The 27,583-nt window shown below is 38.6% G+C and overlaps 1 protein-coding gene across 1 annotated transcript in view; it reads left to right on the top strand.

The window, feature by feature from the left end:
- The first annotated feature begins 597 nt into the window (after nucleotides 1-597).
- Nucleotides 598-27,583, top strand: part of PTPRC (protein tyrosine phosphatase receptor type C) — a 105,764-nt gene continuing 78,778 nt past the window's right edge. The window contains exons 1-3 of the mRNA XM_069459224.1: nucleotides 598-640; nucleotides 728-847; nucleotides 3,470-3,492. Coding sequence (XP_069315325.1) covers nucleotides 771-847; nucleotides 3,470-3,492 — 100 coding nt within the window. The 5' untranslated portion in view covers nucleotides 598-640; nucleotides 728-770. The remainder of the gene's footprint in view (nucleotides 641-727; nucleotides 848-3,469; nucleotides 3,493-27,583) is intronic.

The raw sequence follows: 27,583 nt of genomic DNA, 5'->3' as shown, positions 1-27,583 counted from the left end.
CTGTGGAAGATTTGGGGCAACACTGTTAAGCTCTCTGAGAGCGCTTTTGCATAGGAAATGGGTTTTACTGCTCAAATTGTCATGTTGCTGGGCTTTGAATGCCCTAATGGTAAATGACATGGGTTGCCAAAAATAACCAGACAGGTAGTTTTTTCATCTGGCTATCTTAATAAATAAAATACAGGTATTTTCTACTAATTCAGTTACTGCATCATCTTGCCAAACTTTGTTTTGTTATACCCATGCTGAATCTGTTTTGTAATCCTTTAGAAAAGTAAGAAAATTATTAATTATTTTGGAGGAGGGATTTAGAGTTCTTTTTTTTTTTTAAGTTGTAATGAATATTGTAAGGGAGTATTAACTGGATAGTTTAAAAACATCTTTCTTGAGGGGAGACTCTTTTAAAAGGCTTACTAACTTAGTATAAAGCACTTGAATTAAGGAAGTAAGATGCCATTGCACTGAGTTTGAACAACTTTTTTGACTTCCTGCTAAGAGGACCCTTTACAGTATTTTTGGAGAAGTTAGTAAAACCGAATCTGACATCACCACTTAGCAGTTCATGCAGCTAACAAGTGGTTTTGTTCTTAGGGTAACAGAGGAGGAAATTGCTCCTCGTCTGATAAGACAGCAGTGAAGAGTATGCATTTATTTTTTTTTTTTTTATTTTTCATTCTGTTTTACAGACAAAAACTTTTGCAGAGATAACCATTATTTTGCCTTTCAGAAGGACGCATGCTGTTTCTTAAGGATACGGCTGATTTCCAGATATGACCATGTATTTGTGGCTTAAACTTCTGGCATTTGGCTTTGCCTTTCTGGACACAGAAATGTTTGTTACAGGTAAGTACAAGGATATTAATATTTACTTGATTATTTTTTTCTCTTTTGGAGGAAGATTGGTTTGAAATAGACGTAAGAATAAGTTAAATGTGCCGGTGACTGGAAGTGAGAAGCCGGCTGCGAAATGGTCAAGGTTGTTGTGGTGCAGGCAGACATAGCTAGTTGTGGACAGAATACATTGTTTCTGTTTTAAAAGACATAAATGTTTGGGGGAAAAATCACAATTTAAAAGGAAAACATTGTCTAGCTGTATCTTTATAACTGTTCAAGGACACAAAAGCAACATTGTTTCTTAACCCCCAAAGTGACAAGAATACACATTTATAAACGTCTGAGAATTGTGTTAATGATAAAACAAGTGAGTTTTTATCCTTTTAAGAAAAGCTGCAGTTTTTAAAAGTCATAAGATGGCTTTGGCTGTATGTAAGCCACACTACCTTTTCAGGCTATGAGTTTGCTTCCTCAAATTTTGAGTACTGTTAAAATATTTTATTGAATATTTAGATATGTGATCATCTGAAAATACACTGAGGTGGTTAATAAAATATTAACTTTCTACATATTCTTATCACAGAATGTATTTCAAATCAAGTTCTAATTTCTTGCTAATAATGTTAATGAGTTTTCGCTGTGGAAATGTTTGCGGGCCATCGCCCTTCCTGGGTGATGGGTAACATTGTAGCCTTGATGAGATAGAAATGTTTGAACTCTTACAAATCATGCAAATGCTGTGTTCTACATGAAAATGTAGCTAACTGGACTTTGGGTACTTAAGTTTGAAATCTTGATACATTTATGGTCTATTCAGTGGCTGGTTCTTGAACAGTGGCAGTTTGGATCATGAGTACATTCTGGTTGACTATTAAATGGAATGAATAAATTGTCATGCAGTATTCCTCTTTATGATGTATCTAAAAGATATTTTTATTATTAAAAGGACATTAAAAATAAAATTTTTGCACAAATTCCAAAAGTTAAAAAACTATTTTTAAAAATTTTGCTTATTGAAATTCACTTTGAAGTTTTTTTTTTTTTTTTTTTTTTTTTTTTTTTTTTTTTTTTTTTGAGACAGAGTCTCACTCTGTTGCCCAGGCTAGAGTGAGTGCCGTGGCGTCAGCCTAGCTCACAGCAACCTCAAACTCCTGAGCTCAAACGATCCTCCTGTCTCAGCCTCCCGAGTAGCTGGGACTACAGGCATGCACCACCATGCCCGGCTAATTTTTTCTATATATATTTTTTAGCTGTCCATATAATTTCTTTCTATTTTTAGTAGAGATGGGGTCTCGCTCTTGCTCAGGCTGGTCTCGAACTCCTGAGCTCAAACAATCCGCCCACCTCGGCCTCCCAGAGTGCTAGGATTACAGGCGTGAGCCACCGCGCCCGGCCCCGAAGTTTTTTATTGACTTTTTACCCCTCTCATTTCCTCTGAAAGGCAGGGCAGTAGTTATCTCCTAAGCATGTTATATTGTCAATTTATATTTTGGGTAACTTAGGTCAGTGGGAGGAAAAACAGTATAAGATAGATTTTTTTGTGTCTTCATTCTGTTGTTTTTCATTGCAAAGATGAATTTTAAAAATCTCTGTGGGTGCAACATTTTGTCTTAGTACAGAAAATGTTCTTCAGGTTATCTCTATAAAGCCTGTTATCATAATCAAAAATACATTTAAAAAATAATTTTAATATGGTGATATATGTGTATTGTTATAAATCAGCACATTTTCATTAAAAATTCTTATTCATATATATTGAAAAGCATTTTTAAGTGAGCATAAGGAAATATTGAAATCTTTTGTAGGCCATAGATCAAACCACTGTAAAAATTTTAAACGTGGTCTATTAAAGGATTTTTACCATAAGAAACATCTTTGAATGAATAATGTAAATAAGAGTATAGTAGGATCTAGAACCCATTAAATCAACTTTGCTGAATAATTTATACTACAAATAAATTAATAGGTATACATAGATTTATTGTGAGAAAAATCAAGTTTATCTTCAATTGCTCACATAAATATTGAGAGCAAATATTTTTCTAAAAGACATTGATAGTCTTTCTGAAATATATATTTATTTGTGGAAAAACATATAAAGACATAGTAATTTATATCTGAAAATATTATTTATCATACTTTTAAGTTCCAAGAGATATTTTGTGATTCAATATATAATTTGGAAAGTTCTTAATTCTTGGAATTATATATTTTTCTTTATTAGCAACAAATGAGTTGAATTCTATGGTTTGTTTTAATGTATTGAACTAGTTTAGTGTCTACAAGAAATATAAATTTTGGGGCAGAAAAATTTATATGGTGTGTTTTAAAGGCATAAAGAAATAGACCAAATGTAGAGAGACATCGACAGATAACTATGTGCACAATTTGGATGTTTTATTAAATCTCTAAAACGCACATGTGAACAAGGCCAAAGTTTTGTCAGGGCGACAACAGTGCTGGGTTCGGTTTCACACAAAAGTTCCTAATCTCCTTGCTCTGTTCCTCCTTGCCATGACAACTGGAAACCCAAACTCTGTTTAAAATTTCTAGATAATTCTAGGGACGATGGTGGTTGTGAGAAGGCAGGTGGGGCGAGTGCTCTCTGGCTCTAATGGGGGGTGTCCGCCGGCAGGTCCCCCGTCCCAGCAGACGTGTGTGGCTTGTGCTGTGTGAGTACGGCCGTGAGTTATGCTGTGACTCACAGCAGTTCAGACTCATTTCCTGGACATACTTTTTTATTTTTCCATCTGCATGAAAAAAAAAAATCACACGTTGCAAATGTGTATCGTGCCTTGCACATCACAGCTGTTCAGTGTAAAGCAGTAATTGAATTTGATAAGCAATTCTGACTCCGAAATGCAATTTAAAGATTTTGGGGTGTGAGTGTCATTATTTGACCTTAATAAAATATTTCCTGAGAAAAACCTGCCTGTAACCCTTATCAGTGCTGGATTTTGAAGTGCGTTTTGTTAGAGGAAAGATAAGGTGAGGTGAGGGTCTGTATTTCCTTTTCCTCTCTTGCTCGAGGTAACCAAGCCCTGGGGCGGAGTGGTTAGCTTGAGGTGAGTCCTTTTTCTGTTCTGGGCCACTTGACATCCTTTCACCAGTGACAACTAACTAGCACAGGAATGCAGATGTTTCTACGTTGTTCACATACATATGCAGATATATACATGCACACACTAGTTATGTATGTGTGGGTTATATATACTAGTTATTATCTATCTATGTCCATCTATCTTTCTATCTATCTGCCGGTTCTCCATATTTGTCTACCTTTTAAATATTGGGGTTTTATGGGCTTCAGTCCTTGGCCAATTTTATTCTTATTTTCTCCACTTTGGATTTCTGATCAGCGCCTGCTGTGTCCACGACTCTGACCCTTCATCTCTGGACTCATCCCTCAGAAGCGTGGAACTTAACTCCTTTCCTGAAGTCAAACATTTACATGCTCCCTGAAGTTTCTGTTTTTAGTAATCTTTAAAACCTTTTCCCCCTTCTAAACTTCCATAGCCATCATCTTAATTCATGGCTTTATTTTTTTCATCTGTAAAATTATAATAGTTTTCTAATCAGTCTGGTCTCATCCTTTTTTTTTTTTTTTTACATACATTCTGCAGCTTAAAAAAATAAAAGGGGGAGAATTCTGGTATCTTCTCATTGCCTTTGGTATAAATTCTAACCTTCTTGCGAGAGCACGGGGACCACCAGCAAGCTGGGGGCTGGTCTTGGGTGGAGCAGGGATCTTTCTTCTTTTTCTCTTGTGTCTGATGAACAGAGAACGAGCAGCAGGTAGTTTCAACACGCAGTTCCTCTGCACTTTCTCAAGGCCTTTAAGGCTCTGGGCAAATCCTGTCTCTTCTCTGACTTTCCCCGTGTCACTCTTGCCACAAAGTAGCTCCACTGAAATCGTACACTTTTTATCACCTTTCCTTGGCAGTTTGCAAGTGCTATTTCAATTTGTTGTTGATGAGGAGGAGGAGGAGGATGTACAAATCAGTGGATTTACTGCCATGGTAACCTACATGAAAGCAGAAACTCTGCCTTATGCCTTTTGGTATCTCTTGTACCTGATTTCTTACCAGGCACTGAATAGATAATAAAATTTTTAAAATATAAAACCGCAGATTATGCTGATGAAGGAGAAGGAGAAAAATTTCAAAAAGGGAAATCAAAAAGAGGGAGAATATGAGACAAAAAAATTTAGCCAGGGGCAAAATGGAAGGATGAAGGTAGTGGGACAGTTTTGTCAAGATCAAATAAATTAATTCTGGATCTAGATGTTTCCAGGCTTTGCCTTTTATTTTTTTTGGTTACTTTCTTCATTTATTTCCTTATCTCACCTTTTATATGGAAGGATCCTCCAGACTTCTTAAACATCCATAGTTTGAGAAATTGTCTCTAAATTTTCCTTGATCAGCTCTTTGGACATTCTTGGTAATGTCATTTGGTGGGGGGAGTCAGTTTTATTCTTCAAATACAGGTGTCCATAGGAAGAAAAGTAAGGAAGGGGAAGGGAAATATTCACCTAGCTGGGGGAACAACACGAAAGAAATCAAGTCTTGTCCTGTAAGTGCTGGTTTGAGCGCCGGTGCTAGTGTTCTGGGATGGCGTGCTAGGACACATGGAATATGATACACCCCGGGCATTTACACTGCATGCACACAAATATTCTGAAAACCTAAAACTTTGACCGTTTGTGGAGAGCTAGGAATCACTGATTACTAGATAGTAGGAAGATGAATTTCAATCTGTGTAGGTAAAGAGCAGAGATTTGCAGTCAAGTTGACTCATGTTGTTGGTAAACACACAGAGTTCGTGAAGACAAGGTTTGATGTTCAGACCATGCATGTCAGCTTGGTGCAGAGAAAGAAATTTCTCATCACCACAGACCTTTGGTTTTTTCTAGTCATCTTATAAGTTTATGAGAGTATTTACACAGGAAAAAATTGGAACAGAAATTTAACTTATTTAAACTTAATTTTTGTGTAGTCTAAATATCTTTGTCAGTGCTAGGCACCCGACCCCATATCATACTTGCCTGTTACCAAAAGATGAGTGCTGTGACTTTTGCATACATAAAGATACTACTCTTCAGGGAATAATATAGGGAAAAATAAAATATCACATGCTGTTCATTTAGCAAAATAATAAGATGTCTATTTCTATATAATACCCAAATATGCAAAAATAAAGATTATAGAAATCATTGAATTTTGTGCACATGGCCCTAACCACTATTTAGATTAGAACATATCTAATTATTGCCTGAAGTCTTTCCATTAATCTGAATTCCTGTCAATGCACTACTGCAATTTCAGTCTGTCAAAAGAGTCTAGGGAATGACCATTATATTCAGAGAATTGTGTGTTTAAGAATCACATACACAAAAAATGAAAGAAACAGAAACTTTTCTACTCTTTCATCCAGAACAAGCATAAATACACAGGAAGTCAATGTTAGTAAAATCAACAGGTATCTTCCATGCCCATTCAGAGTACCTTCAACTGGTTCACTTCTGACAGGGCATCAGTAAAATTATCCATGTTTTTATTAGATTCTTTACTAAAGACCCAATCTTAAAGAAACATTAACATATTCTATGGTGCTCAGCTATATAGTATTTTTAAATTAAACATTTATTTCCCACTAAAAATGAGACACGTGTCTGAAAGGAAAAAGCCACTTTACTGAAATTTCAATTTCTCCTATATATATTGCCTCTATTATAAAATTATAATTATGATACAATGATACTCAAATGTAAATATCACTATTCGTGTATGTAAAAAATTAGTTTCCATCAAAACTTGAGCAACTGGAGGAAAATCATCAACCCTTCAGAACTGAACTGCCAACGCTGGGGGGGAAGGCGAGAGCTGGGGGCAACCACAGCACATGGCTCTTTAGCATTAAGCAGGATTCCAGATTACATCTCATCCTCTGACAGCCTGTGAGGAGATAAAGGAACAGTTCCAGGTTATGTGGCAAAGGAGCAAACCCTGATAGATCTTTGAATTGTTAACTTCGCATCCCATATTTCAGGGATGTTCAGGCCACTCTGGACTGCATTCCAACTAGTTTGTAGATCCATCGCCTTCTACAACTCTTTGCTAGGGATGAGGACCACCTGCAGTCTCAGCCCCTCCAAGCCCTGCTGCCTGTGTTTACCATCACCAGGAGGATCCTTGCAAAATGCAAAACTCACCTTTGTACATCCCTCCTTTAGCAGCTCGCTATGGGGTAGAGAATATTTTGCTCCCATGATTTTGATACCAAGGATGTTTTGACTCAACTCTTATGAAAATAAACATTTAATTAGAATATAACAATGTTTATGAGGTCTCCTTGAAGATAAATTTTGTAGGAAAAAAATCTGTTATGTAAATTTAATTCCCTGAGTATTTTATATATAGTCTAGTTAAATCACAGTCAATTTTTCTTTTTATTTTACTGAACTAATGATCAGCATCACTTTCATTTAATTTTTGCAATAACTGTTAGATTTACAAATCAGTTTTACAGACATCAAATTTTACTGATGATAGCTGTGTCTCTGGGAAATACCCTTTGTGGTCACCATTTTTCTAAGTGTAATTTTGCTTGTCAGATAACACAGATGTAAATTTTCAAAAGCATTATAATTCTTCTTTTTGTCCAGAAACACTTCCTCTGTGTAGTTTTGACTACTGATAGTTAAAAACAATTTTCTTTGACATTTCAATGCTACATAAAATATAATTTCTGAAATGTAATTTTTCACTTTTGTCAGACTTAGGTTGGGCAGTGTTAGCCATTCTCAAATTTATGTTGTGTTGAAATTTCAATCAGTAACGATCATTTTGAGATTCAGAGCTTTTCATCTACATTCATTTTGAGATTTTTAACACAGTTTTAATTATTTCTTAGGTAGCCAATGGGAACTTTAGAAACACTTTGAGCACTGCTCTACAGCCTAGAATTATTATGTTTTAATTCTCATTCCTTTGGGTGGTGTTCCTCTAATTAGCTTTCATACCTTGTGCCAACTTCTTATTCATTAGTGGGCAGAAAGTAAAGAGAAGAATCAACACGATAAGTTTAAAATGTTCTCAAAGTAAAATGGTGAGTGGGGAAAGTGTCAAATTATCCTACTTTGGTCTCTGTGCATTTAGGGAGAATAAAAGCAGTTAGCATTACACACACGATTCTAACAGATGCGTTCAGACCTCTCCGGCTTTATCTGTCACCTCTGTGGGAGGTACACTATAAACTCTCATTGTAACTTGCATTTTCCTAAGAATATAGTATTTTCCTTTCTCCAAACTGTTGACCATGCTGTTTTTTTTCTTCCCTCCATGTCTTTTTCTTCAACTGGGAAAATTATAATTGTTTTTCAAAATTTAGTACAAAGATCCCATCCTCTGGGCATCCCTCCTCTATGCCCCCTGCTCTCCCACCCGTTTCCCCCCTGGACGGGTGTTCCGTGTTCTGCTGCTGCCGTGATCCTGTGAATAACCCTGTTGGAACTCTGCCCGGCTTTGCCTGCGCCGTGGCTGGTGAGCTCACGTCGGTGATCGCCGGGCCCTGCTTACCGGTGCCTGCAGGTGCTCAGTGCCTGTCTGCTGAATGGGTGGATGGCAGCTCACCCCTCTGCGTAGAAAGCACTTAATGGTTCACACAAGCAATTTCAATTGTCCCCTTGTTGTTGTCATGTAAGTGAATTATTCATGGCACATTTTTCTACATGGAAAATGTCAGGGAATTGGTAAAAGAAGAAATTGCTTAGAGTCCTTGCTAACATTTTGTGCTTTTCTCTCTCCCTATTTTCATCACATGCTGTGTGTAAAACTGCATATTCTGATTGCTTTCTAAGTAAACCACGACTATTCTAGACAATTTGAGAAATACAGAAATGAATAAATAGGAGAATAAAAATCTCACAGATTCCTAGTACTCGAGCCCTAAAAACTTTCTGAGTATTTTGTGTGGTCAGGTCAAAACAATCTATCCGTTTGTTTATTAATTCATTTGATGAACAACTGCTTTGTGAGTGCTTCCCTGCACTCCCACTGGGGGTCCCATGTTTCGTGCCTGTCCTCGTGAAGCCTGTAATCTCTGGGTGGCGGGGGCTGCTGGGAGGTGGGGTCTCACATCTTCCAAAATCTCCACCAACACCACAATGCTTCCTCCTTAAAGTAATAATATACCTTCTTGCAGACGATTATTGGTGTTGTCAATCTTTTATAAATTAGAAATTTAAAAACCACTATTTTAATGTCTATGTGTAATATACTAAGTAAAAATCCTGTTCTCACAAGACTACCTCCAGGTCTGTTCCAGCCGGATTTTCTCTGCAGACCTTTCAGTTATAGACATCCTGGAGCTGCCACTGAGTTGTGTAGATTATGAGATATTTTAAAAACTAATGGTGATAGATGCAAAGAGGGACTAGACAATAGCTTTAATTTGTTTTGGCTTGTTTGTCTTGTGATTTATTCTGAAAATAAAATGTTTATTTCGAGAGAAAAGCTAAAGCCTACACAAAGACACGCCACACAAACAAATCCTTACTGCTTTTACTGGAGATCATTCAGAATGGTTTTCTAAAGTCATCATCTACTAACAAACGGGGCTTGTGGGGGCTGAGAGGTGGGGTATTAACCTGGGTCTGTCTGATTCTAGGTCTGTGCTTTTCCCACTGGCTGATCAGTCTTCTCAGTGGTCAGCTGAGTAATCAGTAGTTGAGGACACGGCTACATGGTGGGGGGCAAATCACAGCAGCACCGTGGGGGAGGGTAGTGTCTCAGGTCGCTTGGTGGAGTCTGCAGGTAGGCTCAGCCAGCTGACGTAGCTACGTACGTGAGCCCTTGTGCACCGAGCCTCCTCCTTGTCTTGAGCAAAGTCTAATTCACTTGAGACCGTATGTCTCCTCTAAAAGGCATAAAGACATCTTTGGCTGATTTATTTGTCATTACTGTGAGTGCTGATGCCACACAAATCATGCTAAAGTGATGTGTTACAATCATCTTGAAAAGGAGGTTAATGAAGCACAGGACTGAGTCTGTCTGGAGGTGAGTGACACGATGGAAAGAATGGATTTTCCCCCACCTAATTTGTTTTTGATGTTACATAAAGTGAAAGCCATTAAATAATTCACCAAAGTATCTAGATTTTTCTGTTTTTGAAGTGCAAGGGAAGTAATTTGACCTTTGTTAAACACTTTGATCATGGAAAACACATGAGGTTCTCATCTTATTCCAGGAAGTGTAGACACCAGATAATCTTTTCATAGTCATCCAAGAAGCATATTAAATGAATCAAGTAAATCCATCTTACAGTTTTTTATTCCAGAGACAAGTTAGCTATAACTTCAAGGAAAGTAAAAAAAAAAAAAAAGTTTATTGTCTAGTTAATATGATAAATGTGGACTTTCAACCAGGCCAAATATTCTATTTTGACTTCTTAGATTTAGATTTCCCAATACCCTTTTGTCTTATAAAATAAGATTTTAACTTATGCCTAATACACTCTAAGTATTTCTTCTTTTCAATGATCCACATTTTTATTTGCTGAATTTACTTATTGATGCTTTAGGTGTGATCAAGATATACCATAGCTAGGAAAAAATAAGTGAAAGAGAAGGTATCAGTTGAGAGTTTGACTGTGAGAGGAAGTGATGATATGACGGAAGCAGATAAGCAAAAGAAAGGGCAGGGAGCTGGCACCAGTGACTTACAGAAATGATGCTGGAAATGTTCATTCCCACAAGCTCAACTCTTAAAGTGCTTAAGAAGTCTTTGAAATCTTCCCTGGATTCTGAGCCTACCTATTATGAAACACAGGGGAAATTGCCTTTCAAAGCCTCAGTTCCTCATCTGGAAAATGGGAATAATAGTAAGAGATATTAAATGAGATGATATGCTCATTGATTCAAAAGTTGTTTACAGAGCCCCTACTGTGTGCCAAGAACTGTTCTAAGTATGGATACAGTGGTAAATAAAACAGGAAAGATAGCTGCTTTCATGAAACTTCCATCCTAGCAAGGCGAGATAACAAAACAAGAAAACAAATAAATAATTGAGACACCTTCAGATGTAGATATGTGCTGTGAAGAAATCTAAGCAGTGTGGTATGGTAGAGGCAGGCCAGACTCTGGGGTGAATGCCTGTGTAGACAGAGTGATCCAGGAAGGCCTTTTTGAACAAGTGTCCTTCAAGCACTTGTTGGCTGACAAGAGCATGAAGATCCATGTAAGAGAAACTGGCAGGAGAGGAACCCCTGTGGCAAAAACAAATTGGTGCATTCAGGATGCACAAAGGTCAAGTTCCTGTAGTGTGGTGAGTTCGAGCTGAGTGGTTTGTGGTGAGGCTAAAAGAGTGAGGAGGAGAGTCCTGTCGGACCTGCTGGAAACAGAATTTGAATTTTACCCTAAGTGTAATGGGAAGAAGCCATCTGGAATTTTTAAGCCGAGGATAAACTAATCATATTTCATGCTAAAGAGACTACTCTGGCTGCTGCAAAGACAATAGATGGGAAGTCAGGCAAATCCCGGAGCCAGGAAGGGGGCAATTGAATTGGTGGGAGGAGAAAGGGGTTGGTGATCTGGACTAAGTGTTGCCAGTGGACGTGGAAAGAAAGGAGAGACTTACATAGAATCAAGGACAGTTGCCTCACGGAAGGGACACAAGCTGCAGACAATGACCCGCACCCTCCGCCATGAGCACCTAGCATGGCAAAGAGCCAAGTGAGGGGCAAACAATCAAGAGTTCTGTTTTGCTCATTACTAATATCTGAGTTTTCATTAGACAGTAGAGAGGTCGAGAAATCCACTGGAGATAAGAGTCCGGGGCCCTTTAGGCAGTCTCAGCTGGAGACATAAATTTGGGAGTCACTGTGTGCAGATGGAATTTAAAGCTAAAAGACGGAATGTGATAGTGTAAAAAATGTTCAGGTGGGGAAGAGTAGAGGACCTATCTGGAAGCCCTGGGACACTTCATATAAGAAAAATCCAGTTGTTTGTAAGTGGTAGGGAGATACTATAAAAGCCTAGCAAACCTCAGTGATCCATTTTCAGATGTTAGCTCAATTATGTGAACAAAGATCACTTTTTTTATTTTTTTTGGCCCATCGTTTCAAGAACAAAAGTTTGGATGAGGGAAATAACCTTCCATGTAAGTAAAAGAGGGCTCAGCATCACTGAAACGTGAACAGCTGAGATGCCTCGAGCCGAACGGCAACTTGGGAACAGACGGAACCAGGAGTCCATCCGGGGTTCAGGGAAGGAGAGGTGCTCACACTGGGGGAGATGAAAGATACTTTCGGGATGACCCACGAGAGAAAATCACCAAAGCCTTTGAAATAAAAGATTTTCCCTTTTCTAAGAATAGAAGGTGGTGTTATGTCGAGGGCAGCTAGAAGGTGTGGGTGAAAGAACTGCTGGGAATGGCTGGGGAGAGATCAAAGGCAATGGAACCTCAACATTCCGCAAGGGAGCAAGTCGGATACTATGTAAGGAGCACTTCAAAGACGGGACAATACGAATAATAAAAATACCTTTAGTTGTCAAATGTAAAATGTGTGCCAGTTTTGCCACATTCTATTTTGAGGAGCACTGTAAAACTAAAGATATTTCCTATTAGTATCACTTTACTTATGCATATCTTCCCATCTATCTTAATTAGTCAATTCTCAAGAAGAAAAAAAATGCATTATGCTCAAAGAATCCAAAATGATTTTTTTTGGTTATCGTTAATAAAATGCATTCTCCTAGACTAAATTTTAATATTTATACTTCAAAATATAGGGTGGTTGTCGAAAATGAATATAAAAGCACTTCATAAACTGTAATGAAATGAAAAAATATAAGGGATCATAACATTATTTAAGCATTAGGAAAACCATAAGATAGTGCAGAAATTCTATTATTACTATTTAATTAGCTTAGCATTTGCTTTTTCACCTAGAGAGTTGGAATAAAAGTTTAAATCTTGGTTTAAAACACAAGAAATGGTTCACATATTATTTTATAAATCAAAATACAGAAATCTAGAATGTTCAACCACTGTCAATGTGGACTCCTATTTTATATTTAATCTGTTCTACAAACATTTGCATTTGCTAAAGAGCAATAGACCAAGGAAAAAGAAAAGAATCAATGCAAGCCATAAAGCTTTGATTTTGTGAAATCTTTGCTCCAGTTTATGTTTTGTGACTGTAAGAAAAATATGCTTATCATGGATCTTTTGCTAAAGAGTACCCTTTATATTTTAAAACAAAATATTTACATAAAAGTGTGGAAAAAATGCTTTTTCTTTTAATCCACCCATTATCCCATTCCATATTTGATGTAGAAAATACTACTCTATTTTAAAACAAAAGTAAAGCATTATTCATTTAAAAATCTATTTTGTCCATGAATTTTCCCAGAAGTAACATTTCTCAAGGATATCAGGTATTATAACTTGCCTTTTCTCTAGGCCTCCATTTTATGGGCTGAACATCTGGATTTGATGGTCAAGAAAACATTTCCTTCCTCTAGCTTTTCTAATAATCCTCTCTTAAAGATATGCATGTTTCATGCTTGTTAATAAATTGATATGATTTTAATATCTACTGTTTTAACACACAATGAATATGGAATTTTCAGTGGCTTTTAACATTAAATATATTTTAAATTCCTTATAAAAACAATATTAAGAGCTACTCTAAAATGAATTAGGGCCACAGATGTTTTCCTTTATAGTGTTAATTGATTTAAGGTCCATCAAAATGTTGTTAAAACGTCTAGAGGTTAACCATAATAATGGCACATGGGTCAGATTAAAATTCTTTTTGTACCAAAAAAAATTATAGCTTATTTTCCTCTGATTAAAAAAAATTAGCTATGTTGGATTGAAACAGCAATGTGATATCTAAGATTTTATTCTCTTGTTTTATAATGAAAAGGGATTTAAAATTAGGGATTCCATGGTATACCAAAAATTTACATGTGTAGATTACAAGTACAAGTTTTGTTTTTAGTGAAGAGAGGACAGCTATACATTTTCTCTTTGTATTTGTTGTCTTCTTTTACAGTTGTGGCAATTAGTATGCTAAACTATTCAATCAACAAAATATAGCACTTACCAAGCAACTTTGGTCCCTTCCCCCAAATACATTTGAATTGCCCCATTGTAATCCTGCCTTCCTTTGATAAGAGAATAGTATGCTCTGTAATTTGAGAAAATCATGTAAAGTTTCTCAAATTTCACCTAAATATATATGTAACAATATCTTAACAGAAAAAGAGAATATTAAAAAAATTTTGTAGAAAAGATGTGTAATAAAATGAAAATTTTAAACATTCACCAATTTCTTCATGTTAGAATTGCTAAGAATGAATTACAGATCCATGAATACTTCCAGAAACTTTCATCTCAGGAAATATATCAATGAGCTGAATCTATAACAACACTTTCCTATTTACATAGCTGATTTTTCTTTTATTTTTATAATCTTACGTTGCATGGATACAGTCAAAATAAGTTAATTCATATACAGGATATAAAAGGACGAAAGCACTAGTTTTCCCATTAAATACTAGAAAATGAGAATGTTTTTACTTGTCATTTTATTTTTAAATAATACATTTGAATTTTATTTCTTTACTAAGAGTCAAGTATTATTCAAGACATTGTGATGTTTTGGGGGGTAGGGAATTAACTGAAATATTTTCTGGCTTTGAGTTAGGATTACTGTAGACAAAATTTTTCAAAAAAAGAGAAAAGCAATTTGTATCTTTGGAGAATACTATGTTAGGCATCATTATTCACGCCATACTATAATTTTAGAGAAGAAAAAGACCTTGGAGATAATCTATTTCAACACATCTATTTTACAAATGACTGAACTGAAACAGAGAGATGTTTCACGATTCGCCCCACGTTACGCCAGAAACGAGGGAGCCTGGCCCAGGGGTCCTTCAGTACATTCCGAGCCATTTATCCACTCACCTGACACAATGAAACGAATATTGGATTAGGCAATTTATGGACAAGCTTTGAATCTTAATTTTAGTAACTGTTTTTCAGCAGCCTTAGGTTCTGATATGTGGTGTGGGTGAGTGACTCGACTTCTTTAAGCCTCAGTTTCTTTTTCAGTGAGGTCCAGAGCTTGGTCCAGTTTCTCAGCCTTGGCCCTCGGGACATTTTGGTGGGAGCACTGGGCCGCCCTGTCATTGCAAGGCGTTTGGCAGCATCCTTGACCTCCGCACACCAGAGGTAGCAGCACCTCCCCCCACACCAGAGCCGTGACAGCCAGTCTGCAGGCACTGCCGAATGTCACCCAAGGGCAGAATCGCCCATCCCTGCCACCTTCACTGAAAACTACTAGCTTAGTTAAAATACATGTTTGGGGGCTTCCTGGTGCTGGTACTGTACAATCCTGGACTCCATGGTTAACTGCCCGATGCTTCTTCAGAAAGCAACCGCTAAGCACTATTCACCATGAAGTTTTTTGAGTACTGTATAAAATGACCAAACAGGACATCGTATAATTTTTACAAACTTAAAAGATTCATAGGTGGGAATTTTTATGGTAACAGTGAGATATTAAATATTAGAAAAATGTAATAAGTTTCATGAAATGTTATAAAAATATACTCACTATAACTGACAATTTTATTCTTGCAAAAATCACCTGTGTATTACAAGTTGCACTTACCAGAGGGCACAATAATTTGGTCGTTGTTTCAAAGATTGATAGGGACTCACTTTAAATCAGGTGTTCGCGACACCGTGCTCCCAGTTCTAAGACCATCGCAACTGCGGAGCGCAGTTGTTGCTGGTAAGATTTACTAGAACAAGCGTTAAGGGCTTCACAGTCAACAGGGTCGCAGATGTACTATCACCCTTTGCATACAGAAGCAATAGACATCTATTTTCCTCAGTTTTTAAATTAAAAGGTGTGGTTGCTTCCCCTTCTTCCCCTTCCCCACCCCGTTTTTGCCCCCCTGGGATCCAGCCACCTGCCCGGAGGCGGCGAGGCCTGCTGTAAGTCACGGTACCGTGCACGGGCTAGGAGGGGACGTCAGAAACGCCTGCCTGGAAGTCGAGCCAGGCCCCGAGAGCTGGTGCGAGGGTCGCTTGCACATCGCAGGGTTACCTTGTGTGTCACACGTTGCTGCAAGGTCCCTGAGGAAGTTTAGGGACTTGCGGTTTTACGAGAAACGCACGTCATGGAAGGCGGGGGAGCGGCGCACACGGGAAGCCGAGCTGGTATAAAGTGAGAGCGAGAGGTCCCCGGTGGGCTGAGTCCTCCAGATGCAGGTACAGTGGTGGCCGCCACATCCTGTGACCCGCGACTGCTGAGCAGGCAGACCTGTCGGAGGAGAAATGACACCAACGAGCATTAGAGCAGGGGACTAAAGGGGAGGAGGGGGAAAATCAGTTTTGTTCAAAGTGGAAGATCCATTTCTTGTGTTTATAGAAACTTTTAACCCCATTGTAGGATGGCATCAAGAACTTTTTTTTTTTAACACATATTGTATGTATGTGTATTCATATCTACATTATCTTGATTTGCCTTTTTCAATAAAACAAAGTAGGTACTGAAATCCAAGCCCTTCAGTTACTAGAGCAGAAAAAAGTAGCTGGATGCTTTTGCTAATCACGGTGTTGGTAATTAATCTTTGAGAGAGTTAAGTTTTTCCAAGTTTGCTAGTTGACCAAGTGTTAACGGAGAAAAGAACTTTTCCTGTTATTGGATATTGTCACCTGATTACTGGTGCTTTCACTTTTTTCCCATTAAAGAAATCCAACTTTTGTTAGCCACAGTATTTTCTGTTTTTATTGGATTCAAACAATGGAGGTTTATTTCTCTCGAAGCTAAGATAAAGGATGTCAAGGATAAACCACTTTCTCATTTTAAATAAACATATTAATGGATTCATTATAGACATTCATCTGAAATCTCAAACACACCTGAATTAAATATACCCAGTTTTGTGGGTGAAAAATCAATTATCATTGGGGAAAAAAAAAAACAAAAAAACCAGCAACACTGTTTTCATTTTTAACTCTCTTGTTACTTCTGGGTTCTGACTGAGTCCGGAAGCAGAAGTTGCAAAGCATTGTGAGAAAACTTTTGCTGTTTTTTTTTTTTTTTTCAAGCTCCACCCAAATGGAAATACCAGAAGTCTGAAAGTCCGTTCTTGCTAAATGGCCATCTCAGGGTTGCATTTCCACTGCAGATCTTCAGTGACCTTTTCACAGCTGGCCTCTGTCCCTTCAGAGTTGCTGCTCATCTTTCAACATCCCTGCCCTTCTCCTGAATGAATGCAAATTCTCAGAGGTCTCTGGTGGCCACTGGCTTCCTGCATAGCCCATAAAAACGCATTGATAGCATCTTTTCCATAATGAGGCAGAAGTAGTCTAATTACGATTCAATACTCACTGAATGTGTTCAACTAAACTGTCCCCAAGCTCTGTGGAATGGCACAGGTTTTCCACTTTTCTGGGGAAGAGGGATGACATCTACAGATTTCAGCCATCACGCGTGCCCACGGGGACAGCCCTGTGGTCTGTCTCGTTGGAATGCCTTCCTCATTCGCTTCTTAGTTTCTTTCTGCTGCAAGCACCTCTACCAGAGAGCTGTTTTCCTATTTGCCTTTGTATAGTGCCTGACATTTGTATAGTGCCTACAGGGTAGCCTTTAAACATACATGTGTTGAATTAATATTGAAATGAAGGAATGAATGAACCCCTATAACTCTTCGAGATAATCTCGTGTCCTGGGACTATGTTAGCCTGATTTGTGCAGATAGACTGGTACTGACGGCTGGTTTTCTGATAGAAAGAATGACCAAAGATTGAGCTTGAATATGATTTTATTATGTGACTTTCTTATATAAGGAGGGAATAAAGTAAAGCAGTGTGCACTGTGAATAATTATACTCCATAAAGACATAATATATAAATGCTTTACTTCCTTGAGACAGAATGATACGGATAGGCCATGACTTATCAATCTCTACTATATAAGAAACATTTTTTGTGGTGAAGTGGTCACTTCAGTGAAGGCTTTTGCTTGTTTTTTTACAGACTAAAGTAACAAGTTTTCTATGCCTCTTTCACTCCTTCCTCTCCCTCCCCTTCATAAAAAGTGGTTAACACTTTGGTACTTGTGACCTGGAGTACTAAATATAACATATGCATAACAAGACTGATGGAATTGTGCTTACGTTCCTCTTGTGCTATTTTCTGGAAAATTATGACAATTCAGGTGCCCTTTGAAGATTTTAGAGAGAGTACCACAGTTTTCTGGTTGCTCTTCATCATGATCAGTAAAGAATCCAGTTATCCCTTCCCTCTGGAATAAAAATCTTTAGAAGAAAAAGTACTTTTTAATCAAATCGTTTGAGAATGTTAAATTGAATGAGTGATATGGTGCTGCCTTCTAGAAGCTTGTAGGAAATATCCACATTGACTGCGGCATTCTGCCTTTGTGGTGTTCAGTAAGAAAAACAATTTTCTTTCTCCACATTTTTCAAAATAATATTTTGACAATATGTTCATGATGACTTTAAGATTAAGAAGCCAGTGCAGTCAAGTAAAATCAAAATGTTTGGAGATGTGAGATTATATTTTTTTAAGGTTAGAAAGTCAGAGGCCATGGTGACAAACCATGGGCCAGTGGAGACACCAGCATCAGCTTCCTCGTTCTCTTGCCTGTCACCACTAGACACATACCATTTTATAGGAATTATGTGCATATTTTGCAGGAAGGAAGAGACGTCTTTCCCACAAAACATTTAATAAATGTTAGAGTCACTTTATGCCAGGGAGCCAAAGACAAATTGGCTGGTAGGAGATGCGTGGCTCCCCACGTGGAATGTCTGGTGCGGGCCCCGCGCCGTGGAGCTGCTCCCCCGTGGGGTGACAGAGGGACCCAGGCTCATTCTGAGGACACGAGAGTTGGGATTGTCCGAGGGAAACGACAATGTGTGTGTGTGTTTAATGACCAAACCAGCTTGACCTTGAAGGATGTTTTTCTTAATTTTTCTGTACAACTAGTTTATTAGTTTTCAGATAAAGAAGAATATTTTGGTAGCTTTTCTTAAAATGTATATCATTATACCAAAATCCTTGTCCATATGTGTACACACAGCCATTTTTCTTTAAAACAGTGTCCTAGACACGGAATTTCTATGTCAAAGACTAGAAACATTTAAGTCTCTTCATACATATTGATAAATGACATTAAGAAAAGTTATTTCTTTATCCTCTTCTAGCAATGTATAAGGTTTCCTTTCACATATTTTTGTCAGAGTTTAATTTCATCCTCTCCAAATGTGTTAATTTTATAGGCAGAACTGGTATTTCTTAAATTTACCATTTTGTGTTTAATTTGATTTTTACTGTGGTTGGGTTTTTTTATATATGCTTATTATCACTGCATTTCCTCTTCTGTGAATTGTGTTCACATGGTTTGCACATTTATCTTTTGTGCAGCTGCATTTAAATTTTGACATAAGGTTATAGGAAATATATATAATCCATACATAATATATTATATAAATAACAATATAATAAATATGTAAATATATGTATATTTACTTATTTGTTCATATCTTAAATTGACGCAACTGATAGAACCAGGACAATGAGCAGAGGTTACAAAGTTGTCACCTGTGACAAAGTCCAGAGGAGGAACTGTGTGTGCTCCTATCAATTTTCATTTTTGAAAGAATCCTAACTATTAGTTTCTGGAATGCTCCGAGGAGACTTACAAGGTCAAGATGGACACAGTCTCTATCCTCCCAGGGAGAGGCTAAGTTTTATGATGAAACGTAGCTGACTTTGGCAGCAGGCCCTTGAGTCTCAGCATATTCTCCAGCAGAGAACCTACCATCAGCACAGTGATGGGAAAATGAGCCATATTCTTACACTGGGTTCTTCACCTTTTGCTTTACCCAAAACTTCCACCCCTAACCACATGCCTCGCTGCTAACGTTCACACCAGGCTGATGAGAACACTATTTTCAGTAAACTCTCTTTTTCAATTCCTTTCTCAATAGAGTTGCATAACCTTTGAGTTTACAGAAATCTTAGAGGTCATTAGTGTCAAGGTGTGCCTGTCTCTTTTAGGACATACCCTCACTGCTTCTAAAAATTATTTTTTTTAAAGAAAAGCCCAACTTAATGTTGAACTGCTCAAATTATTTGAAATTTGTGATTTCAAAATCTCCTGCACTAGGACTAAAACTGATGGTTCTCACACTGTTTAGTCTCAGGACTCCCCTTTAAACATTCTTAAACATAAACTTGATTCTTAACCATAATTGTGGACTATGAAGAGTTTTTCTCTATGTGGGTTATACCTGTATTTACCATAAAAGAAATTAATACATAATTTTAAAATATTTCTTAATAATTTAATAATCATATGAAACCAATATGTGTCAATATAAAAAACATACATTGTATGAAAAACAACAAGATATTGCAAAACAAAGATTTAATAGTAGTGGCACAGTTTTGTACTTTTACAAATTTTTTTTATCTGTCTTATTAGAAGCTAGTTGGATTCTCATATATGCTTTTACATTCTATCTGTTGCAATATCATGCCATATAGTTTCTGGAGCCATCCATTTTCTACTAATCAAAGAATGAGAGAAAAAGAAAAATAACATCTTAGTCATATTATAAAAATAATGATGTAGTACTTAATAATACTTATTTTGACCTTGAAGACTCCTTGAAAAGTTTTGGGTATGCCCTTGAGTCTCCAACTTTGAGAAACACTGACTTAAGCCAACAGGATAAAATTCTTTCCCTTACAGCAGCATGGACTAGGACGACACCTGTTTCTTATTATAATACTTCAAGCCTGTGAATGTATTTACTGTGTTGTCACTTACACTGTTTCTTCTTAGGACAGAATATCCCGTGTTTCCTTAAGTTTTCCCCATTTCTCGTGCTATCTTGCACCTTGCCCCACCTCTCTGGATACTCCCGGATTGTAATTCCATTTGTTGTGTGTGGTGCTCTGCGCTGGACACAGCACTTGAGGGACCTGGTGCCTTGAGTCAGAAAACATACGTCTTCCAAGGGATGGCTGTTGAGAAGCCACCATGTCCAACTGCTCAGCCAATGTTTATATTAGAGTGCACACGGGCAGTCTCAGGGCCAGCCTAGCCAGATGGAGGCAGTGCCTTTCCTCATGATGCATCTGCTATTTTAATAATAATAATATCAATAAGAATGATCATTAAAATAACTGATAGCATTCAGCATTTAACATATACTAGATGCTGTGTTTAATGCATATATTTATTCATTCATCTAATTCTTACAATAATCTTGTTATGTAAATATATTTCTTACCCTCATTGTATAAATAATCTGAGGCACAGAAAAATTAGGCAATTTGTCTGACGTTACGTAGCCTACAGGAGGCAGAGCCGCGATGCAACCCCAAACAACTTGATTCCAGACTCGTTTTGACTACAAATTTTCTGTGTGTGTGTGTGTGTGTGTGTGTGTGTGCATGTGTATAAAACATGCATATGTAAAAATAGTGTGTGTGTATATATATATATAAAACATGAGTCTATCTTAGTATATACATAAATATCAATACATTTTAAACTAGAATGTCATAATAGAGTGGTTTATTTGGTAAAAATGGAGGAATGAAAGAGGATGGAGAGAGAGAAAAAGTAATTATGAATATTAAAAAGCCTAAAATGTAGTTCTCTCATTACTGTGGACTCCTGCCTTTTTTTCAGTTTTGGATCCGCCATGGACTTCCCACACACTGACCAGTTTTCTTTCTCCTTCTTTAAGAGTATCTTATAGATACTATGGCGACTTTTAGCTATTTGACAGGAATATTTCCGCTCTTTTAACATGACTGCTTCTGTAACTGTAACATCTAAATGTTTTCCTAGGAATTATGAGAGTTATGGTTTTTCCTTTGACTTTGAGTATCTCAAATCAAGTCCTCATTCTGGACTAACCAAATCTCTCCCTTTCTGCAGTTGATATAACCACGTGGTGTGACCATGACACACACATGTTGGAGGCAGGGGCTGAACCAGCCTGGCCCCTGGCCAGAGCAAGAGCTGCTTGCAAAGGAGAGCAGAGCATCTGTGTCCTGCTTCTCGGGTCTCTGCACCTAGGAGTGCAACAGACCCCTGAGGCTGTGATTTCCCTCCTGGTGAATGAAGACATCCCCCCACCCCACCACAATGGCGCTGCAGGCAGGGCTGAAGCTGTGACCACATCCTCTGTGGAATTCTGAATTTCCTAGAGGAGCCCAGCTGAGTATGCCTGCTCCCCTCTATACCTTGCTGAATTTCATTCTTCTCAGTGCATTAAGAGATCCAAGCCAAGCTGGTAGTGTTAACAATTTGAATAATAATGGTCTTTAACTTTTTATCTTTTTTTGAAAGAAAGTAATTGTCAGGAGCACTTTTAGCTATAAGATGCCTTCACCTAATTAAATAAGCTTAAAGTTCTTGTGAAGCGTGAAAGGGCACAGGTGGGTTTGTGGAGATGAAGGAGATCCTCCTGAGTGAACAGGGAAGTGCTGGCCAGCTCTGGAAGGAGTCGGAGGAGACTTCGGTCAGCAGCTTGGTCTAGTGGACCCAGTCCCGACTTGGACTTTGGAGACCTGTAGCCTCCCTCTTAGTCCAGAGCTCACCTGGGAGCCTTGATATATATTTAACAGTATTGATTGCAAGGTCGTCTGTGCTCATTAAGATTGCAGACTTTAATATCTAAACTTCTAGATTTAAATTCCAGTTCAGCCACTTACTGCATCTCTCTGGGAAAATTTATTAACCTTTTTGTGCCTCAGTTTCCTCATCTGTAAATGGAGATAATTTGAGTGTCTGCCTCACAAATATTAAAGAGTAAATGATTGGCATATAAACAGTATATTAAATACATGTTAGTAATAATGATGATCATTGCTATGATAGTATATTTTCATTATTATCCTTTTATGTATGATATCATGTTACCTGCCCAGCAACAGAGTATTGAGAACACAGGCAAAATAAATCACAATAAATACTTCCAATGTTTCTGAACTGTGTGTATATGTATATATATATTTTTCCCCACATGCCTTTTGGTCATCAAAAGAGAAGTATATCAAATAACAGGACTATATGGGGGTGATCAGAAAGGCAAATCATATTATTTAAGGCAGCGTCTACTATAATTTTTATAGATCCACTTAAGTGTATATATTCTCAGAAAATTGGTCCCTAGACAGTTGGGGACAGTGTGGGTTTTCATTCTGGGTCCAGAAGCTGATGTCTGTGGCTGCCTGTGAGAAACAAGGAACTGACCGTCCTCCCATATTTGAGAGGGAACTGCACAAAAATGGGAAATATTTGTTTAAAATGGCTGTTGGACGTCAACGTTCCTATAATTGGGGAATGTTTGGTAGCAGAAGCAATTGTTTGCTTAGCAAGAAGAGATTTCAAGATGCTACGTGTGGAGAAAACCTGAGTCCTGACCCACGTTTCTGAGAACGCGTCTCAGAGGACGTGCTGAGTCCCGGGAGCTCACAGCCGCCTCCTCGGGGCCGGCGCAGACACGCTTCCTGCTTCCCTGCAGAAAACAGGGCTGTTCTTTATCTCTGTCCACTGACATGTTTAATAGTCATGTTTCTTGATAACAAAATTAGGTAGACGGGTCTTTAATAATGTTAAGTACATGCTTTTTGAAAATTGGGAACATTCTAACCAAATATTCCAGGAGCTGCTTTTATTTTTTTCTCACGTGTGCACTTCAGACTTGTGTGCGAAGCTCTAGAACAGGCTGTTTGGGAAGAATCCGAAGTGTCCTCCCGGAGGCTGCGTGTGACCCTGACAGGTGCCAGACTGGAAGTCAAAACCTTGCTTTCCCCCTGCCCTGAGCCTCCTCCTGTGTCCTCATAGGCTCTAGCGTTGGTAGAAATTCTAGAACAACTCTTTCCTTTGGACTGTGATACTCACATAGCAAAAGCAGCTGATGATAAGAAGAGAAAAAAAAATTACTATTTATTTTTCTCTTAAGGCTGGTGTTCTGGGGGGCTTTCATGAGACATCCAGGTCTCCCAACTTGGAGAGTCTCTTTTGGGTCTGAATGGGTCAGGGCCAATACAAGGGGGGCACTTTTGAAACATTTTTTAGCCTTTTAAAGCAATTTAACAAACCAGTCAAATATCCTATTTAAAGAAGAAATGCCTTTTATTATTTACTATGATGTTGATGGATGGATTTCAATATGAAAACTGGTTAAAGACGTCAAGAAGTCATTGTTGAGAGCCCGAGGGTAGCACAGCAAAGATGGTGGAGCCGCAGCGTGGCGGACCCCCCACAGCCAGACCCCCCACAGCCAGACCCCCCAGCACAGCCAGACCCCCCACAGCCAGACCCCCCACAGCCAGACCCCCCAGCACAGCCAGACCCCCCAGCACAGCCAGACACCTTTGTGATGGCGGCTCCAATGGTGTCTGAGCCAGAGTCCCCCCTCGAGGAAATCGGGGTGACTGTAATATTTCCATCCCGATCTCCCCGTGCAGTTATGTGTCTCCAGAAAGAGGCAAACTATTATAGAACATTGTCCCTCCTCCCTGGATCCTCAGTGTCTCCGTGGAAAACCTGACCAGAACAGTCAAGTGTGTTCAATGCAGTACGTGGCAGAAATACCATGAAACACACCAAGAGCATGTTTGGCAAAGTGTTGGCAGATACATTCTGATAGGCACATGAAGGATAAAATGAGAATATGGAGAAATATGTGTGGATGTCTTCCCAGTCCTGGAAAGACAACTCATGTATTTCCTCTCTTTATACGATGGTGTTAGTGTGTCCTTTCTACAAAGGGCAGGTCGTTATCATCCAGTCTGTTCAAACGATCACATTTCAAGATGTGAGAAGGATTGTGGACATCTGTTCATAGAGGTTTGAATAATAGAAGGGGACACTATGTGTATGTTTGGAATCACGTTTTTGGTCCCCCCCCCCCCGCCGCCACCCCCACGTATGTAGAAAGGAGAGGGTAGAAACAGAGAGATTCTTTTGATGATCATGGTGGGCCCCAAACAGATTTTTCTGGATTTAACAGAGCTTTTTCTGGGCCCAAAATTTTTAGAAACTAGTTGTGATACTCATGTATCTTATAAAGAAAAGGAAATAAAGCATTTGTTAACCATGTCTAGATGCTGCAGTAAATGTAGAACGAAAGGGTCAGTTAACCTATTAACTGAGCGTAAGACACCATGTGATGTCAGAGCAGCCTTTAAGTGTGCATTTCATCTGCCTTAGCAAGATCAGACACCCATGTCCAAGGCACAACCTACTCCACTAGCAAAGTGATCTTAATATGACACTCTTTTCAAGGTAGACTATGGACACTTCCAGCATGAATATACTTTTTTAAATAGTAAATTCATTTTCATTTTATCTTTTTAAATTAAATACTGTCGTGCTTGAATGCAGATGACTACAAGACACCTCAATAATGAACTTGTAGATCACCATATCAGTCAGTTTTGTATTCAGCTATCAAAAAAATGTAATTGCTAGAGGTCTGAATACATTGGAGGTCTACAACTAGAGATCTAGAGGAATGAAATCCATGACTGGCACAGAGGCATAACCATGCCATAAGCGACCCAAGATATTTTCAATTTTCTTTCCTACCATTTCACTCTGTAGACTTTCATACTGGTGCTTGTCATCTCGTATCTCAGCAGGGAAGCTTTGCATCCACACCTTTCATTTGTATTCCAGAAAGAAGACACAGAAGGAGAGATGGCACGGGGTATTTTTCCTAGTGAGATTTTGCCTTTTTATTTAGGGATGAAAACCTTCCCCAGAGGCTTTTGTCTATACTTACTGGCCAGAAATGCATCCCATGGCCGCCCATTGCCATGAGAGGTGCAAGGGAGTCAGTGAGAAATAAAATATTTTTGTTTTCTAGCCTGTCTGATTGAGTTAAACAAGGAAGAATGGAGTTATGAATAGCTTTGGAACATTTATCATGTCTTCGAGTTGCCAAAGCTGACAGTCCCTTTGTAGGATGGAATCTATGGCAGGAGATTTTATCTGACAAATTTCCCAGTGTGCAAAGACCAAAGAAAAAATGCTGAACTTACCTCAGATGGGAATAATTCTTGATTAAAGAATGCCAACTGCTCTGGCCAAGTGAGTTTGGAAAGCCAAGATTGAGCCCTGGGTGCACTATTGATGAACAGGAGAGGAGTGGGGGCATGCATCTCTTCATTCATTCATTCTAGCTGTGTTAGTGCTACTGCAAGCACAGAGCTGGACAGTGGGGGGAACACAGGAAAGAAAAAGGCACAGTCGCTGCCTTAACTTTGAAAACACGTTTATTTTATTCACGGGACAAGACACGTATACATACACAAAACATCAGCTCACAACATGTCATGAAAATATGGAAAAAAGGTATCAGTGAAAATGTGAATGTTCAGAGAAATTTTTAAGTAGTTTGATAGAATTTAAATCCTAAGCGTTGGATGAGGAGTAGTTGTGTAGCAGGCGTTCTAGGCAGGGCACAGCGTGAAAAAAGATGTGATAAAGACACACACCGGGAAGAGTGAAGCAATTGGCACCGTGTTTGCAGAATGTTAGAAAATTATACAGGGATTAGCTTGTAGCTAACTGTGAATACAGAGAGTTAAAATATACTCTCCTAGCAGTGGAATGCGAGTGGTCAGGGATGCCTTACCTAAGCAAACACGGGGCAAAGAGCACAAATAGTGAGCGTTGACCACATGGTTACCTGTGGGGAGAACACCCAGATACTCCCATCCCGGTGATTCCACAGGGTGGTGAGTTTTATGCAAACACATGCACGGGGTGACATGGTAGCAAAAAAGAATGTCACATGACTTGGTGTTTTGAAGACCATAGAAGAGTTCGGTAGATGAGGAAGAGAAGGAAGGGAAGAGCACACAGAAGAAGCAGAAGGTGTCAAAACGTCTGCAGTGTGGATTTGCACACAAACCGGGTGCTTCAGTTTTGCTGAGCACCTTTGATGTCACTAAGAATGGACAGCGTTAGAGTAAGCGAGGGGGCCTGAGAACTTGGAAAAAGGCTCTTTCAAGTGGAAAGTAAATACAAAATGGGGATAGTAATTCCAAATGCATGGTTTAGAGGAAGGACACAGAATCGAGGGTGAGGTGAGGATGGGGGATAAGGGATTAGAGGATTTGAGAAAGGACAGGAGAAATATGGCGGCAGCGACAAGGCACTCCAAGAAAAACTAAGGAGGAGCTAAACACAGGATCACGGATATTTTAAGAACTCAAACGGGCACAGCTGGACGTTTCAGCCTTTCAGAGGTGGGGAACACATTTCCCCCTATGGAAGAATTAGAGTCCTTTGGTGAATAAATATATATTGAAGGGAAATTAAGGGACCATAACAAAATCCCAATGCCCTCCATCTATCCATGGAAGCAGCAACGAGAGCCCCTCCTCCCCGAGAGCTACGGTACATTTAATTAAAAGACATTCGCGTAGGTGCAGTGGGTGACCTGTGAGGTCTAGGCTGCAACATATGAAATGGGCAATCTTTGGTCATTGTTGACCTGCAGAAGAAATGATTTCATGTGATTCAGCCTCATGGCAGTAGTTTCAAAGGACGGACTTCCATGCAAATACCCTGGTTGAAATAGTGCCCAAAGCCGGCACGCTGGGCAAAGGTGATAAAAAAATACATACGTGGTTGCATAGTAACCACAAAAATGAACACA

The sequence above is a fragment of the Eulemur rufifrons genome, chromosome 27 (assembly GCF_041146395.1).
Source record: "Eulemur rufifrons isolate Redbay chromosome 27, OSU_ERuf_1, whole genome shotgun sequence".
Classification (NCBI taxonomy): Eukaryota; Metazoa; Chordata; class Mammalia; order Primates; family Lemuridae; genus Eulemur; species Eulemur rufifrons.
Note: the sequence above shows the minus strand (reverse complement) of the source record. Positions and strands in the feature narration are given on the sequence as shown.